Here is a 17,034-nt window from a genome sequence, read left to right on the forward strand (position 1 = left end):
GGTGATTGTTCTGATTATAAGCATTTTAGTGAAACTTCATTAACATTTGAAATTTCTTCTGCAGCTTTCTTAGATTCTCATTCTGTCCAGATTATATGGTACAAGCTTAGTTCAGCATTAACACACCAGAACACAATACCAGTTCTCCATCATGTTCACTGTTCCATCTCTCACAGGTAATTAAAATTAAACTTCTGTCCTCATTTTGTAACCACTCACCCTCCTATCTCTGTTTCATCTTTATCTCACACTAATTCTGGGTTTAGCCTTCAGTTTAAGAACATCAGCTTCCTTAATCCTCTCATAGAATCATAGAATGGTTTGGGTTGGAAGGGACCTTAAAGATCACCTAGCTGCAACCCCCCTGCCGTGGGCAGGGACACCTTCCACTAGACCAGGTTGCTCAAAGCCCCATCCAGCCTGGCCTGGAACACTGCCAGGGATGGGGCAGCCACAGCTTCTCTGGGCAACCTGTGCCAGTGCCTCACCACCCTCACAGTGAAGAATTTCTTCCTAATATCTAATCTAAATCTGCCCTCTTTCAGTTTAAAGCCATTACCCCTCGTCCTATCACTACATGCCCTTGTAAAAAGTCCCTCCCTAGCTTTCTTGTAGGCTGCCTTTAGGTACTGGAAGGCTGCTATAAGGCATCCCTGGAGCTTTCTACTCACACGCAGTTTCTCTTGGTACTGCCCAGGAGCCACACTCCAGATTCTGTTACCTGCCCCCTTTCCTCCCCTTGTCTGAAATTATTTTTAAACAGGCTGAAATCAGGGGGATTTTTCAACAGGCTTTGGCTCATTCATTCCTAAAGCTACTCTAAAAATTCTGTCTATAGAGAGGTATCCATAGACTTAACCCCCACCTCCCAAACCAGCAAAAAAACCCCAACACACATCACCAGTATTAGAACTCCAGTGACCGCAGACTCCAGTGTTTTATGCATGACTAGCTTTTATTGGTAGCAAGGTTTTGGGCATCCGTATGTGCTGTTAGCAAGCAGTAAGAGTTTGCAGAACATCCTCCCTCACTGTCTCGGAACCACAGAAACGGAATCTGAAGAAAAAAAAGATACAAGTGCCTTGAGTTGTCAACATTTGTTGAGATTATATAAGTGGATTTGTTTTAATATAAGTAACCTGGTTTGTCATTTGACACAACTGAACACAACATCCTTTGAGCTCCTAAGTTTGAAATATTACTGCTAGGGAAAGCACTGAAGGACTGTATTCATTCTGGTTCACTGCCTGCCTTCCTTTAGTTTTAGTTTCTTTTTTTTCCAGATTTTGTGCTACCATCACTATGTAGATTGTCACAACTACTTGTGCAAAGGCCATGAGTCAACAGAAGAGTGAGGGCCTCTCTACAGGTGTACGCTTTGTCAGCAATGTGCTTCGGTGAATAGAAACTACAACAGGACTTAGGACCTCTGCTTAAAGGTAATGCTGCTGGGCTGTAATCATTTTGCTTTGCTTGAAATTGTTTCCATCTCCCATGTTGTCTTTTAAGTGATGGCATTTTAACTATGAATTTGTATATGGGTCTAAAACATATACTCTACCTCCTCTTCCAGATACCCAGTCGTGGGGTGGATAAAATAAAATAACTGATCAAGCAAATGAGGGAGTTTGTTTTAAAACGTCCAGGAAAATGACTAAAGCTGGATCAGTAAATCATAATTCTATAACCTGAACATCCAAGCCATATTCCACAAAGTCTAGAGAAATCAGTTTTAGCCTCTCTCCCTCAACTTTATATGTAGCCTTTTAAGTGCAGCTTCCAAGTATTAGCCTTGCTCATTGGAGGGATAGGCTTATTATCACTGTCCTCTTTTATCAATTATGATCTCAGGGACCATCAATATCAATGGAAAATGTCTGCTGGTTCCAGCTGACAGTGAATCAGACGTCCTAATGCAAGCTCAGGCACAGATAACCTATTCTTGTGGACAGTAGGAGCCTGGCAAGAATGATGCTGATAATCCAAGCCATGGCTAGTTTTTCTCACCCAAAGGGTTATACAGGAAGTTTGCTCTTCTGAAGCCTAGAAATATTTTAAGTTTTTCTTTGAAGTTATTTAAGGCAAAGAGTTGAAGTAGTAGTGAATTGAACTATGAAGGAACAGTGTCTTAAAAGGAAGGAAATAAAAGGTTTTCTTGAGAGTCTTTTTCTTTTAATGCTTTAAATAGCTTTTCTTGTGAAAATGCTTTCACCCCACATATAATTTTGTCACCCATATTACCGAGTAACTTTCAAGATTTTCACAATGCATATACTTACTCTTTTCCATTTTCTCCAGATTGTACTGTGATAGTTGCAGCTCCTAGTTTAGGAAAAGTTGGATTTAACTGGTTGTTGTTCCAAAGAAATTTAACTTTTGTAACTGTTCCAACATTAACTTCTGCATCAATGAAGTTTGTGTAAGTGTTGGCTGGTTTGAGGGTTCCCCTGTGAAAAAATAACATTTTATGGATGTGAGGCATGCTAGCATTTAATATGAATTACCAGTCCTGTTAACTGATTGGCTGTGGTAGCAAGTGAGTAGAAAGTTAACAGAGAGACAGTATTTAGCTTATAATATAGTAACATCATTATTGCCCATTTTCCAATGTAATTCATCCCAAATCAGTGTTTGTCAGAAGCAGCAAAGGCAGGTAGGCCTGATATGCCGCAGTCACACCTCACAATGAAGACCCAGTTACAGGACAATCCCTGTGGAGAAGGTAGAGCTTGCTCCCTGTTGCTTATGTAGGCAGGTTTTTTTGCACATAAATGAAGTTTTCATTTAATATTAATTAATTTATATGATACAGATGTTGCATTTTTGGGGGTTGGCCAAAAGGATTATCTACCAGCTGCTCAGCCCTGCTCTCTAGCAGAGATTCCCACACTTGCAGCACCGTGGCTGAGTCAAATGTGCATCTGCTCTTGGGTAACCGTAGTTTTAATCTGGCTACTCATTTCACGCGCATCAAAGCTCTAAATGGCAGCAGTTTGAGACCGGTAATGGCTTCAGCTACTACATCTCACTGAATATGAGCCAATGCTTCTCTGATCCTCTCCTTTGCCCCCTCCCACCCCCGTGCTCTGAAGGTGAAGGGCTACTTCCTTAAATTTACTCCTGCTGTATGAAGTCAAGAGACATTTGAATGTGTGATGCCTTTATCACTGCAGAACTGTTATTGTAGACACGACCTGAGAGATACAGGGAGCGGGCGGGGGGGAAGCAAAGGACCCGGCAGAACCACCCAGCAGAAACCTCTACTGTTTTAACAAGCTTCATGAGAAAGACAGGATTTTTATTCCTTCCCCTAGCTTTGCACTTTCTCATTCAACCGCCTTCAGAAGATGATATTTACTCTCCTCCATATTAAAAGGCTTATGGTAGGGGAAGTAATGAGAGACAGGACAAAATCCCTTTGCCTTTTTGTTTCTTTACTGGATCCACAGTGGTGCCTGGTAGGTTAGAGCAAGATTTGCTGAGGAAAATAAAGTTTACTTCCAGCAATTGAATTGACACAGGCCCTGCAAATGGCAGCTAGAGAGTGCTGGAGTGCATTCAGTACTGGCAGACTCATCTCAGGTAAATGCATGGATGCCAGCAAACTGGGATCAGCTCATAGCAAACACCTGCTGCCAAGTGTGAAGATGCAAAGCCCTTCTTGGAAAAGTGGAAGTGACATAGTTGTCAATAAACAAAAAACAAAACCAAAAAATAAAACCCCAAATCCACATCAAAATACCTTCTCCCTATTTTTCAACATTTCAGGTATTTCAGTTGAAACAAACAAGAAAAATGCAAATAAACAAAACCACATAAGGCAAGCAAGCAGCTTCAGTGTAAGCAGGCAAAGTTATGAGCAGTAAAAAAATAGATTTTTATATGGTAAATCATGAGGTAACTTTAGCTGTAAGCAGCTGTGGCAGGAACATTTTACAAGCCTGTGAAAGACAAAAAGATAAGAACTCCACTAGTGTAGGTCCAAGCAAGACCTTAGTGGGACAGCAGACAAGTGACATCAAATTCTAACATTTTAAAATCCTGCATTCTAACCCTCTCCCTTCAAATGTAAAGCCAGAGTGAGCAAACTGTCGCTGCATTTACATCGGGGTAGAATTTTACCTCTAAAATAAGACCAATTTAAACAGAAATATTAATTAAAAATATGAATTAAATGTTCTAGAAGAGAAGTTTCTTTTCTATTGAATTTTTAACTTACTTGATGATCTGATGCTGCCTTGTGTTCCCACCACTTCCATACAGGGCAATATTTACATATCCTTTTATTTTACTCCTTCCAGAGAGGGTCACGGTTACTTTGTACCTCCAAACTACACAGAAGAAATACAGTAAGTTAGATTGTACCCAGGGAGAAACAGTCTCCAAAATATCAAGTGGTGCCTTTTTTTTCAGTCTGTACACTGTAGTTGAAAGAAAAGAAAATTATCGCTGTCCTTCACTTTCAGCTCAAGGCTACATCACAGGCTGTCTGGACTCAAAGGGGTTAACACAATGCTCTCACACGTTAATCTTGGTGCTTGTTGTTCTTCCTTGGGTTATAACTATGCAAAACAAATACAAAACACCAGCAAGTCAGATCTGTCATTATGCCCTAATGAGATCAACTTGAGAAATGGGTAGACATTTGTGTTACTTTCTGGGAAGAAATAAAAAGCGCTAGTCCATAACATGGTAAACACAATGTAGACCTCAGCATTTTGGCCATGAAGGTTTTCATATACAGTGAACTTGGAAAGAAGGAGGTGTTAGGAATAAACACTGATACATACCAGAATATAAGCAGTGTAGAAGGAGTGTAAAAAAATTCTGAAGCTCAAGGAAAATAATTTTTGTGGGTGGGAACTTTCTTTGAGTGTGCAATTAGCAAAAGCGGCTGTTCCCCCTCTGATTCTTGTTTACAAAGGTGAAGGAAGAACAGTCTTGTGAGAGCTGACATTTAGGATAACTGAGGTTGTAAAGGAGGTCATCTCGTCCATCCACTTCTCAAACAAGGCCAGTTATGATCAGCTTGCTCTTGGCCTTTGTCAAATGGAGTTTTGAACATCTCCAAAGATGGCGATTTCCCAGCTTCTCTGGGCCCCTCTTCCTGCATTTAACTACTGTCATTGTGACAGTAATTTTCATACTATTTAATTAAGAAATTCCCTTGCTGCAACTTCTGTGAATTGCCTAACCTTTCTCCTTGCACATTGTAGTGCAGTCCACTAAACATCTCCGTGACCTCCACTAGACTCTATAGTTTGTCAGTATCTTACTTGTACTGGAGGGCCCAAAATTGTGCACTAGTGTTGGAGCAAAAGAGAAAAAGGCATGAAGGATTGAATAGCCACTGCACTGCTATGAGGTCTGTTCATCTGTTAAAATTAATTGTAAAACAGGAAAATTAAAAGGGTTGTTTACAAGGAGTAGGTATCAATGGAAGGAATTGAAACTCACGAGCAAAATCCCTGGCTTCTCCAGTATTCAGGTAAAGTTTCAGGAAATTGTTTTTAATTTTCCCTTTGAATTTATCTGCAAAGTGACCCATATTTGGACATCCCTCTCGCGGGCAAGGGAAACAGGTTTCCTATTGAAAACAAATATATCTATTAATAAAATTATCCAGCCAGCCAAGCCAGCCAAGAAAAAAAAAAATTAGTCATAGTACTTATTTTTAACATACCCACCTAACTGGCCCCGTACCACAGCAACAACAAATTTGAAGTAACACTTTCTGTGACTTAAGAAAGATCATATAAGCTAGACAAGTTTCTCAAAGGCTCTGATTTTTCAGGGCTCTATGGTTTTTTTCATGCCATTTAGCTCAATCCAGCCACATCAGTGACATCCTTGAGTAGTCTTGAACTGGAGCGGGGAGGAGGAGGTGTCCTTCCCAGCAACTGATGAGAAAGAATTATGTCTCCTCATACCTTCAGGTTGGGTCAAGAAAAGCTTTGTCTTGAAAACAAAGCTCATTTTTGTCATGAAAGCAGTTTTCTACTATGGTGACAGAAGCAGGTAGTCACCTTCTCCCAAAGTGACCTGAGAAGTGTCATCTCTATTACCTGCTTAGAACGTGTAAAGGTCAATCTAAGCACTATGTAAGTTTATACCTCTGTCTGTAGGATATGACAAGCCCGTTGCCTCCCTGCTACTCTTGGGCTGTAGCTCCCCATCTCCCAGTCTGGGACAGGGAAGGGCTTCCTGACCTTGGTCCATAAACCATTGTGCTTTGTCCCTGAGGCCATCTTAAGTCACCAAAGTACTTTGATCATGGACTGACCCCATCAGGTCATCACATATTATTTTCCTTCTTGTTGTTTTGAAAAGAAGACATTTAAGCTGTGTTTGAAAGCTCATCTGCTACAGTATGGGATTCTGCTCATTGCTGTTTGATAAGTACATTTGGTGATTACAGGGACAGGCTCTTCTCCTTACCTCTTCTACAGCTTGATGCAGCAGAGCAGGCCTGCAGAAGCCACGCTAGCTCCAGTAGTACCTCAGGGCTGTCACACCAGCACAGAACGAGGGATGTCCCTGTTTGTTGTTGCCTTTTTCTACTTTGACCCATGTCAGCTGAACGAGGTATAATACTTTAGGCTGTCTGATACTTCTCTTACAGATGCACTCATTGGGTGCAAGCTAGCATAAATAAATTGAATTTCAGATGTATAGATAAGAGACACTATTTTTGATATGGTCCATCCTGAGGCTCTGAGAAATACTTACTGTTTCAAAAACATCATATGAAGCACAAGGATAGCCTAGAAATCCATCAGGGTAGATAATACTGTCAGAGTAATACTTGTAACTCCGCAAATGATTGCAAGCCACAAAGTCCCGAGTTCCTGTGAAAAGATGCTCCCAGGTTAGTTCTCCCTTTCTGTTACCATTCGAGGAAAGACACTGGCACAGCCCTTGCCATGTCATTGGGATACATCGTTCCTCCTCAAAAGCCTCATCACAATTCTTGGAGTATCAAACGTAAGGGTTGAAGCTTGCTCTCGCAATGAATTGATGCTCTAAGGAATGTCACTGACTCAACAGGTATAAAATGCAAACTTGAAATGCTTTGTGGAGCCCAACTGTGCAGCTCAGCTCAGCTCAGCCCCTCCTCTTCCCTCACAAACACTTATTCAAGCAATCTGACCGAGTTTCACAATAGAAATGAGAACTGCATGAAGCAGGTCTTTTGTAGGCAACAGTGACATTACCATAACAAAAGAAAACCAAATGAAAAGTATTTAACAGTGAACTTCCTAGGGCAATGCCGATTTGCTCCAGCTGAGGACTTCAAAACAAAATTATTATTATTGGGGGGGGTGCTTAAGGGAGGGAGACTCTTAAAATTAAAATAATGAATATATTATTTTCCTTTGTGTTGCCTTTATTTTCCTGACTTTAGGTTAAAAAGAAGATCATATACAACACAGTTATTTCTTTGTGCCTTAATTCCCCATTATTGATAACAAGTTTATTAAAAAAAAAAAAGAAGAAAAAAAGAAAAAGTAATGCCTCTAGCTGCATTGAATAAAAACTGGAGAAAATGGCTAGTCATCACAAATAAGTTCATGGATTCTCAGAGTTTAAGGTGTTTGCAGTAATGTAGGAAAGAGCTCAGATAATATACTGAAAAATCTCTACAGCAGAAATCTTGGGTTTTTCTTTTAATGTTATGTACAATTAAACTTTATAAGGAAATTTTCTAATATTTAGAGCTTTTATTAGAACCATGTAAAGCAACAGAGAACAGTCTACTTGAGCAGTTATGTGCCAATCTTTTTTTTTAGCTGACTAAAAATAGACACAATGATGTTGCTTTAATGCAACCCAGATTATAATAGGTAATTAAAAAAAAAAATTAAATTGCTCTATCTCAGAAGAACTGCAGCTGAAGATACCCTAACAGAAATAGCTGTGACCATCATTGCCCTGCTCCACCCAGTATTGCTGCTGGGCAACTAAATAGAAACAAAGTGAAATGTGTTGTTACAGACCCTTCAAAATTTTTGGCACAGTTTCAGTAACTTTTGTTTCTGCTGTAAAATACTTTAGAGGAGGCATATTTTCCAGAGGCAACACCTTTGTCTTGTTTATTTTTGAATAAGCTTTGGGAAATAGTGTGTTTTGAGCATATCAACAGTTTCACTGCACTCTGCAGCTGCCATTGCTGATGAGCACACCAAAAACTAATACAGAACACCTGAACTAAGAAAAGTTAAGTCCTTACATTGTGAGGGGTGAGCTTCCCCTGAATTTGTAATGTAATCAACACACTTACCTTCCCAGATGCCATCGAGATCTACAATCTGTGAAACAGGGTTCTTCCCACACCCTGGCATTTGCTTTCCTCCGTTTGGGTAAAAGTCAAGATGTCCTATAGCTGTGGGTATGCCAAAACCTGAAGCATTTAAAGCGGGGGTAAGCAGGTTTGAAATTAATATTGTCTGGTATTTTCTCATACCTATAGCTACTGGCTTGAAGTTTGTCTGTGCTTGGTATTTTAGGATATGAGCTGTTAGTGACCAGAATGGTGTATTTGTTCTGTGTCTATGCACCACCCAGCACAACTGAGTCTTGATGAACGATTAGGATACTTAAGTGCCACAAAGCATAAATAATTTAGTATTAATACAGTAGAGTTGAATATTCACCTAAGTAGGGGATTGTGGGAGCTGAATCTGTGTGGATAATGTCAACAAACTCTGCATCAGTTTTATCCAGTCTGACTTCAAGTGGAGTGTCTTGGAAATAAGGTTGAGCAGGGTCCAGTCCTGAAAGAAAAAGACTAGTGTTACGTATAGATAAGGAGATATAGATGTATCATTTTGCGTAACACTATGATTGTATATAACGAATATTACATATATAGTTGCCTATGGTGCCTTATATCTAAGTAGTATAGGCATTAATAAAATGATAACATGTGCTCTCTCTTACCAAGTGGCTTTTCAGGAAGGAGAAAGGGTTACCTGCGTGAAGCCTATTAAATTTTACTGATTTACATCAATATTGACTCCCAACACTTGGATGTAAATTTTTTTTTTTAAATTGAACTTCCCTTTAATAATGTTGCTCAAATTGAGGTGGCTGCGTCTGCATCCCATGTAACTCAATGTACTTAAACAGTAATTGATGCTGATAGCACCCCATGTGCTTGGAGGTGTTGGAACCAGCTTGCCTACTTGTGGCTCCAGTCAGGTTTTGGAAAAACATCTAGTTTTGAAGTGATGATCTTTGCTTTTGATCCTAGCAGAAAACAGAATTCATTTGCTTCCCAAATTGCTGCAGCAATTTCAGGAGCTTGTAAAGTCTTGCAAATTGCATAATTTTTGCTACCTTATACTTGCATCTCTTGTTGTCCCCGGGCAGCAGATTTGGTTTTGTTCTTAGTAAACTATTTTGTAGACTATTAGTCCAAGGTTCATCAAGCCTGAAATCCCTGAGGAAAAGTAACAATTGAAAAGGGCTGTGTTAATAATATCCAAAATTGTCTTTTGTGTATGAAAGGTCACTCTGCTTAATGCACACCGCCCTTGGCGCTGCCTCCATGATGAATAAGGAGATCAAGCCCATAGCTTTAAACTCTGGAAATGCTAAACATGTTAAAAAATTGCTAAAGAATGCAGACTGCAGCGTGAGTTTCCTGTATTTTGAGAAGGGCGTGGTTTGATCACAAGCTTAGCTGATAATACCTCTCTTCAGTTTTGTTCTCTGGGACATTATTGGAGGTTTTAAAATGCTCGAAATGGTGTCTCTGCTTTGTGAGGTCTCTGGAATATCTGAATATCTTTTTTAGAAATGAATTCATATTGCAATAAATACGCCTGTTTGATTGCCATTTTCTTTCTTAAAGAGTCAGTTAAACAATTTAAGAAAGATGAGGGCTATCCCTTGAAGAACAGCGCAGGGATATGGTGAATGGTTATGCGGTGGCTATGTTGCACTGATGCTCCTGCTGTGGGCAGAGAGCTGAGACAGCCTGCGCTTCCATGGAACTTAGCTTTGCCTCTTGGCCCTACGCATTTTTATCATTTAAGTCTTGCAGTGTTGCAAAATGGTTCCTTCAAGAGTTGTTTGCTCTCAGCTAGTGTGGGTAGAGAGCACATTATGAGCCAAAGGATGGTGAAAAAGGAAAACTTGCTGTTGGATCAAAGGGAAGACGAAAATGCTTCTGGCCAATAGTCACAGAGGCTTGTTCTGTTAGATCTTGCAAGACAGACACTATTTATGGGACCAGTGGAGGATGTCCAGATTCTGCGTATTCAGAGCGATAGGTGGACAGCTATAAAACAAACCAGAACCAAAAATGCCCTCTCTGATAGAATTGAACAGGAAAACCTGGCTTAGCGAGAGGCTTTCTCACTTTCTCAGAGCATAGAGTGTGTAACTTGCAACAGGGAAAGACAACAGAGTTGAAATCTGACTGTTTCTTTAAGTATAAGTGCAGTTTCTTAGTAAGTCTACTTGAATATGGACAGATGATATAATCCTGTGTGACTCAATTTTTGCTGCCAAGGAAATACAGAGATTAGTGTATCAACAGTTAAGCGAAGAAATGAAACTTTAGAAAGTTTGCTGGAAATAAAAACAAAAAAAAGATAATTACTGATAATGTACTCTAGTAGGTGAAAAGTTTACGTAGACATAGCAAAGCAAGGTGATAATGAGTAATATATCAGGAAGGTTAGCCTACTGCTTCTGAAACATCAGGTTTAATCCATCCTTTTCTGGAAAATGATATTTGTTAGAAAAACTACTGCACAAAATAACTGCTCACTGTTGTGCTGCTTCTAACATGCTTTGGAGGGACCTGCAAGCAGTGGGTGATGTTGTGCATCAGATGTGCTGCTGTATAACAGGCCAGATTAATGAAAGATGAAAATGGCAGGAGAAAAGCTGCTAGGACAAGGAAGGTAGGGATTACTCTCCTGGTCTGTTTTATTACATTAGTGTTGGACAAATCATTATGAAAAACAATCATGGCAACTAAAGCTGGTTCTGGTTGTACGGTAGTTATTGCAAGTTCATTTTTAGCAGCGACAATGGAGTATTGTTATGTTATAGCATCACTCCCTTCCTGCTCCAAACTAGCACTGGTCTGGGCAGGGACACTGCTAGGTTGAAGCACCAGAAAGCAAGCTCTGCAGAAATTGCCACAACCATTAATATTTATCAGCAAGTCAATTAATGCATTGCAGGGGGTCTTCTGTCTCTGTTAGCTGTACGGAGCCTTTCCTTTGCTGTGTAAACATATGCAAGCAAAATAATCATCACACTGACTGTTTTCCCACACTTACCGGGGTACCACTCCCCGGTGTACTGTGAGAAGAAGTTAATCTCTGTAATGTCCAAATTACCCTTGACTAAACTACAGCCCACAGTCAGATACAATCATAACAGAAAATGAACAGCAACATTTTGTTAAGCAGTGATGTCTTTAGTCACTGACTTACCAGTTATTCTTCCAATTCCTGGCTGCCTCCTGCCAGCCTCACCTGCCGCATGTGCTCCAAGACTGTGGCCAATTATGTGAACATCAGCTGGAGAGTATCCATATTTTTCCTGAAAAAATAGCAATATAAAAAATTACTACATCTGTTTTCATCTGCAACAGGGAAGAGTAAAAAGGGGCTGAAAAACTACTTTTAATTTGACTACTGACTCGGGAACTCGTATAGTATTTCAGCATCTGTTTCCCAGTTTAGGTACTTATGTCCAATACACAAATTTTTCAAAACTCCTTATTCATGTGCTGCCCTCATTTGGAGGCTGCGAAAACTCTAGACAGCTCTGCCAGCAGAGTCCTGAGAGGCTCTGTATCTATTTTACATCCTAGACCCATTAAGATTCACAGGATGCTTATCTGGCTTGCAAGTTTCAGCCAGGCAGGAACTCTTAATTACACCTGGCAGGTCAGGAACCACATGCAGCTGGAGGAGGACATGAGAAGAGAGATGCCTTCACCCTTTTTGGACAGTGATTCAGTGGCTGCAATGCAGATGTAGAGAGTGAGACATGGGTCAGAGCACTCCTAGACCCAGCCTACTATCTAAGTAGTTTACAGTTCTTTTATGGGAATTGTGTGTTGAAAGCACTTAGATTAAAAGAAGGCTTCAAACCAAGCATCGCTTCCCATGTGAAGCTGGCTAAGAAAGGGGGCACGTGGCACCTTCTGTAGTTTTGGGCACTGTACACAGTGACCTTCCCCTGCGGCAGCTGGCTGGGTCCTATTTGTCCCCAGGTGTTGTTGTTCACTGGAAAGCAGTTGTCCTCCAGCTGCTGCTGGCTGCCAGCTGATTTTCTGGCATTCTTAAGAGCAGTTTGGTAGGTTTTGTCTTCCTGAGAAGGCAGTTTGCTGTGTCTGTTTGTGTATTTAAGACTACACAACACTTTACATCTGTTAACATCTATGGAATAACTGTTTGGCTATACTCTGGGGATATCTTGTAGAACTTCATATCCCTAAGTTGGCTAACCCTGCTGTTATGACATAGTTCTCTAACTTAAAAAAAAAAAAAAAAAAAGAGTCTGTCTTCAGCACAACTTCTAAAATGATCGCTGAGTAGAAGAAAATGTTTTCTGCTGGTTACATTCACATTGATGAAAGTTCTTGAATAGTATTTCTTTCAAATCAGCATTATAACTATAGCTTTATAACCGCAAGATTCTTACCATAAGAACATTTATAAAATAAGCTATTTCAGCGCCCACAACACGGACATTGTTTGATGCCTGGGTGTACTGACATCTTGCGCCTTTTTTCCAGTTTATGCAGATGCAGTTCACATCTTCCACAGAAAGCATCCTCTGTTTTGTAAGACAAAAGTAAAAACCAAAGATCCCCACAGTAAATGCAATCTGGAATTGATTCATGTTGCTTATTAGAGCTCAATTCATTAATGTTGCATGAATTAGTATAAGAACATTTTAAGAACCAAAACCTTAGCATATATATGTGGCCCTGCCTGCTCACAGGTGTATGTGTGCTCACACAATGCTGAAATAGGGACACAGTGCTGAAATAGGGTGGTATGCTGTAGTAATGGCCACACCATCATTTCAAATAGCCGTAGCAGTACTTTTTGCAGAAGGGAAAACACTACAAATACTGATACTTTTAATTTTTAATTTCAATCAAACTTTGTATGTAACACTAAATAAGAGCTCTACTCTTGTACTGATTCGAGTGATTTAAAAGTGCTTCTTTAATTCAAATTCAGTTAGAACTTATATTTTTTGATGATAAAAATTGTTTTTCTGATACAGATTTGTAAGAAAGAGACTGTTTTTATAAGAGGGTGCATAAATTGCTGGTGTCACTGAATATTCATTTCAGATTTATGGCTTTAATTGGGACAATGTATATACAGGCAGATACTTTATTGTCTGCCGCAGAATCTGAAGCTTTGCTTTTCTCCTCTGAGCTGGATTGTTTGGCTAAATGTATTTTGCTTTAGCAGCTTTAGTATATTTATTCTTCTTTGCTTTAAGTTCAGACATTATAAAACATCCAAAACAAGTTACGACTGGCAAAGGACAAAAAAGGCAATAGAATTGTCTGTGGCTATGTTAGAAGTGGTAAAAATAAATGTGCAGATAGGATTATTACTTAATGGGAAGGAAAGTAAATAACAGATACACATAGGAGGGGCTGATCTATTCACAATCCTATTTGCTCTGCTCTTTACTGAAAAGATTCACTGAGACCAATTTTTTATTTTTATTTTTTTTAGATAAATTGGAGTATTGTGATAAAACACAGGTCACCGTAATAGAGAAAGAATTTAAAGATATATCTCATGTGTCTACATCCTTGTGAAAACTGATGAAAAGGATTTAAGCTGAAGCAAAATGTGAGCTATCTTGTAGATTGTGAGGTTCTAGAAAAAAATCTCTATTTTAAGAGTGGGAAAATGGGAGACTGAGAATTATAAAAACATCAATCTGCTTCTGATACTTTGAACAATTATTAGCTAACAAATCCAACAGTCATTCCTCAATGTTCCTAAATTGATAATCAACATAGCTTTTTTTCAACAAGAAACTGTCAAATAAATTTAATTTATATTCTTTTGACCTAGTATTGAAGAGAACCAGGTAACAGGGATGCAATAAATGTGAAATACCTTGATTTTAGTGGACTTTCACTTGTTTCTCATAGTGTTCTCCTAAGTGAAATAGGAATAAAGAATTTGAACAAAATTGTAGTTGTGTCAATAGTTAGTTGAAAAATCTTATCCTAAAAGTGTCATGTGCCATCAACTGGTATTTTGCTCTGTGCTGTATGACTAGTAGCTTTCGTTAGCCGCAGCTGCAACAGAAAGCATGTTTATAGGATTTGAGAAGACCACAAGCTGGAGTTGCAACTTTATATGGGGACAGGATTAAGAAATACCTTGGGGAATTAGCACAAAAATTAATAAAGTAGTGTTTTATTTCGTTCACTGTTCATAGCAAGTCCTAGATTGAAAGCTTTGTTCTAAATGATCCCCTTCAAATCCCTTTCAGATGTACATTTCTAGAGCTTTATTGCTTCTGTTAATGGTCAGCCCATGTCCTCAGCCTCCAACACCCATGTGGCAGCCCATACCTTTGTGATGGACTTTCCACATCTAGAAACCTGTCTCTTGTCTGGAGAAATATGATGCAATAGTTATGAGTCTGCAGTTATTTCTGGAATCACCCTAGTTCCTAAGCAGTATCTTGCTCCAGGGTTTGTGTTGTTTTCACCAAGAAAAAGGACGCTTACTGAGCCACATCTTGTTGTTCACTTCACTAAAGAGAAGAACTGAATGCATTTTACCTCCTGCTTTTCCTCAAGGTGCAGAGCTACATATGTAAGTTGCTAACGATTTGAAAATGTGGCCTTTTTCCCTTTCATATCACTACAAGTACCATGAGAGAAATTGGTTAGAAATAGGGAAAACAGGCAATTTGTAGGAATGTGTTTATAAATGCAAACTAAGGAACTTCACAGGGACACGATTTCCCCGTGGTACCTACCTTGCACATGTCTGACAGCCAGTTTTCTTCTCCATCATCTATAAATCCATGTACGATAAATCTGGTTATCCTACTTGCATTAAAATTTGAGTAGTCAATTGTTGCGGCATCAACTGCAGAGATCTCCTGTTGTAGATGTTAAATTAATAAATTAATAAACATTTAAATCTGCTTTCTGTAAATAGTTTGTCAAAATTGCAAAGACCTGAACTATGCTCATCTGTACAGACATTTAAAAGTTATGCAATGTTAAACTCATCTGCAAGTGTTTATGTGACTGTGGCTTGAGATCTGTATCTCCATTCAAAGCAAGCTTTGACACATATCTTAGAGCAGCCAGGACTTTATTTTAATGTGTTTTTATCTTATCTGTGGAAAAAAAATTACTCAACAATTTAAAAAATGCACAGTTTCCCAGTACTTCTCAGTGGCCATACAGAAAAAATGGGGGAGTGCTGCTTTGTGAGGGTTGGAGGAGGGTGAGTGTTCTGTCCCAGAGACCCTGCCAAGGAGCTGGAAGAGCTTGTCTCCTGCATAAAGTGGAGGTTTGGCCATTTCTAATGCTTTCCAGGAACACAGCTGGAGTCTGTGTTTATTCTTTTTGCATATGACTTACTAATGTTTAAACCGCAATACTTACTTGAAAGACAGTAGGATTTTGTCTTGTGTACAGGAGGAAGTGAATGTCTATCTTTTTTGAATCCCAGGGTAACTTATGGATTGGTCTTTCTGCAGTCCCAGACCATGGTATATCATCTGAGAAACATCCAAGCCTTTCATAGCAAACTTCATTGCCTGTAGCCCACAGATGAGATCAATAATATGTGAATGAGCAAAGAAGCGGAGCAGGCTAGTCATAACTCATAGCACCTCTTCTCTGGAGGTCTCTTGGTTTCCTGAAACTCCTACGGTTTACAGAAAGCAAAGACCAGCAGTTGCCCTCTCTCAGATCTTCAAAGGCTACAGTTTGCCCTGAGGAAAGAAGCCATCCTATTGCTCATCAACAAAGTATTCAGTGGAGTTTCTCCATGGGTATCCTGTACCATACCTTGGGTCTTTCCCCAGCTGTGTTTTGCCTAAGGCAAAGGCAGCTGATGAGTTTCTCCTAATACCAAGCCAAGATATTGCAAATAATCAGCAATAACTTGAGACTGTGCTGAAGAGCTGACTACACTGTACATGAGAACTCTTATACTATACAAGCCAGTGGCTTCTGCTGAATATAAAATTATACCCTCATTAGACTGCCTCTGCCCCCCGCCCTGGCTTTTTCTCCATTTCCATCACTAAAGAAGAGCACAACAAATAATTTCCTAGGTTTGGTAGAGCAATAGCTTTGCTATGAGATGGAAAACACCAGCATTTCTTGCATGCTCCTAGGGTGGGATTTCCAGAGTGGAGAAGAGGAAGGACAACATGCACACACACTTGTCTCACTGTTCTTGTATAGGAAAGTGAACTATGTAACCTCAATCAGTAAGTTTTAAGGCATCATAGTGTAGAATAATATCTCACAAAATATAGCAGCATTGAAAGGCTATATAAATACTAACCCCATATGCTTACCTTCTGCTGCGCTGAGCAGAAATAGTGCAAGTATCCAAATTCCAATCATCTAGAACAGTAGAAAAAGAAGCAGCTAGGATTTGCTAACCCGCTTGATTAGCAAATGCACTTAGCTTTCTGGTGCTGAATTTTCTCAAGGTGAAAAGGGTGCTGTGTCTCTCTTCTCTGCAACATGTATCTATGTGAGATACGTATGAGTCAGCTTTATGTTTGCTTGCTCCACTAGAGACTGTGGGGCTCCTAAATCTACTAAAGCGTAGCTTAAATCCAGAGTGTTTTTTGTCCTGCTGAGGCTACACCTCTAATTGGAGGTATAGTAGCTAATTCAGAACTAGCGTAAGGATGCCTATGTGAGCTGCCATTCCCCTTTATACTGCTGGGTCTTGGGAAGCCATACACCTGATGAGGTAAAAGAAAAACCCCCAAACCTGAACTACTTACGCTGCAGCCTTGAAGCCCCAT

At 39.6% G+C, this 17,034-nt stretch overlaps 1 protein-coding gene across 1 annotated transcript; it reads right to left on the reverse strand.

Annotated features, from left to right (window-relative positions):
• Positions 1-943: 943 nt before the first annotated feature.
• On the reverse strand, positions 944-17,034 carry LOC115348498 (inactive pancreatic lipase-related protein 1-like). The gene is made up of 13 exons (XM_030031304.2): positions 17,014-17,034; positions 16,573-16,621; positions 15,647-15,801; positions 15,007-15,132; positions 12,676-12,810; positions 11,457-11,565; positions 8,655-8,774; positions 8,282-8,401; positions 6,730-6,848; positions 5,458-5,587; positions 4,220-4,331; positions 2,280-2,447; positions 944-1,056 (listed from the first exon to the last, which is right to left on the reverse strand). The coding sequence occupies exons 1-13, from the start codon at positions 17,032-17,034 to the stop codon at positions 993-995; spliced, it is 1,428 nt and encodes a 475-aa protein (XP_029887164.2). The 3' UTR covers positions 944-992.

Source organism: Aquila chrysaetos, chromosome 11 (assembly GCF_900496995.4).
Source record: "Aquila chrysaetos chrysaetos chromosome 11, bAquChr1.4, whole genome shotgun sequence".
Lineage (NCBI taxonomy): Eukaryota > Metazoa > Chordata > Aves > Accipitriformes > Accipitridae > Aquila > Aquila chrysaetos.

Bases quoted from the DNA above. Each gene is read 5' to 3' on its own strand.
- LOC115348498 (XM_030031304.2), bottom strand. From the start codon at position 17,034: ATGGGGCTTCAAGGCTGCAGC. The intron at 15,133-15,646 runs GTAAGTATTGCG...CATCTACAACAG, and splicing joins AAAATCCTACTGTCTTTCAA to GAGATCTCTGCAGTTGATGC. The intron at 1,057-2,279 runs GTAAGTATATGC...TTTTTTCTTCAG, and splicing joins TCTGGAGAAAATGGAAAAGA to ATTCCGTTTCTGTGGTTCCG.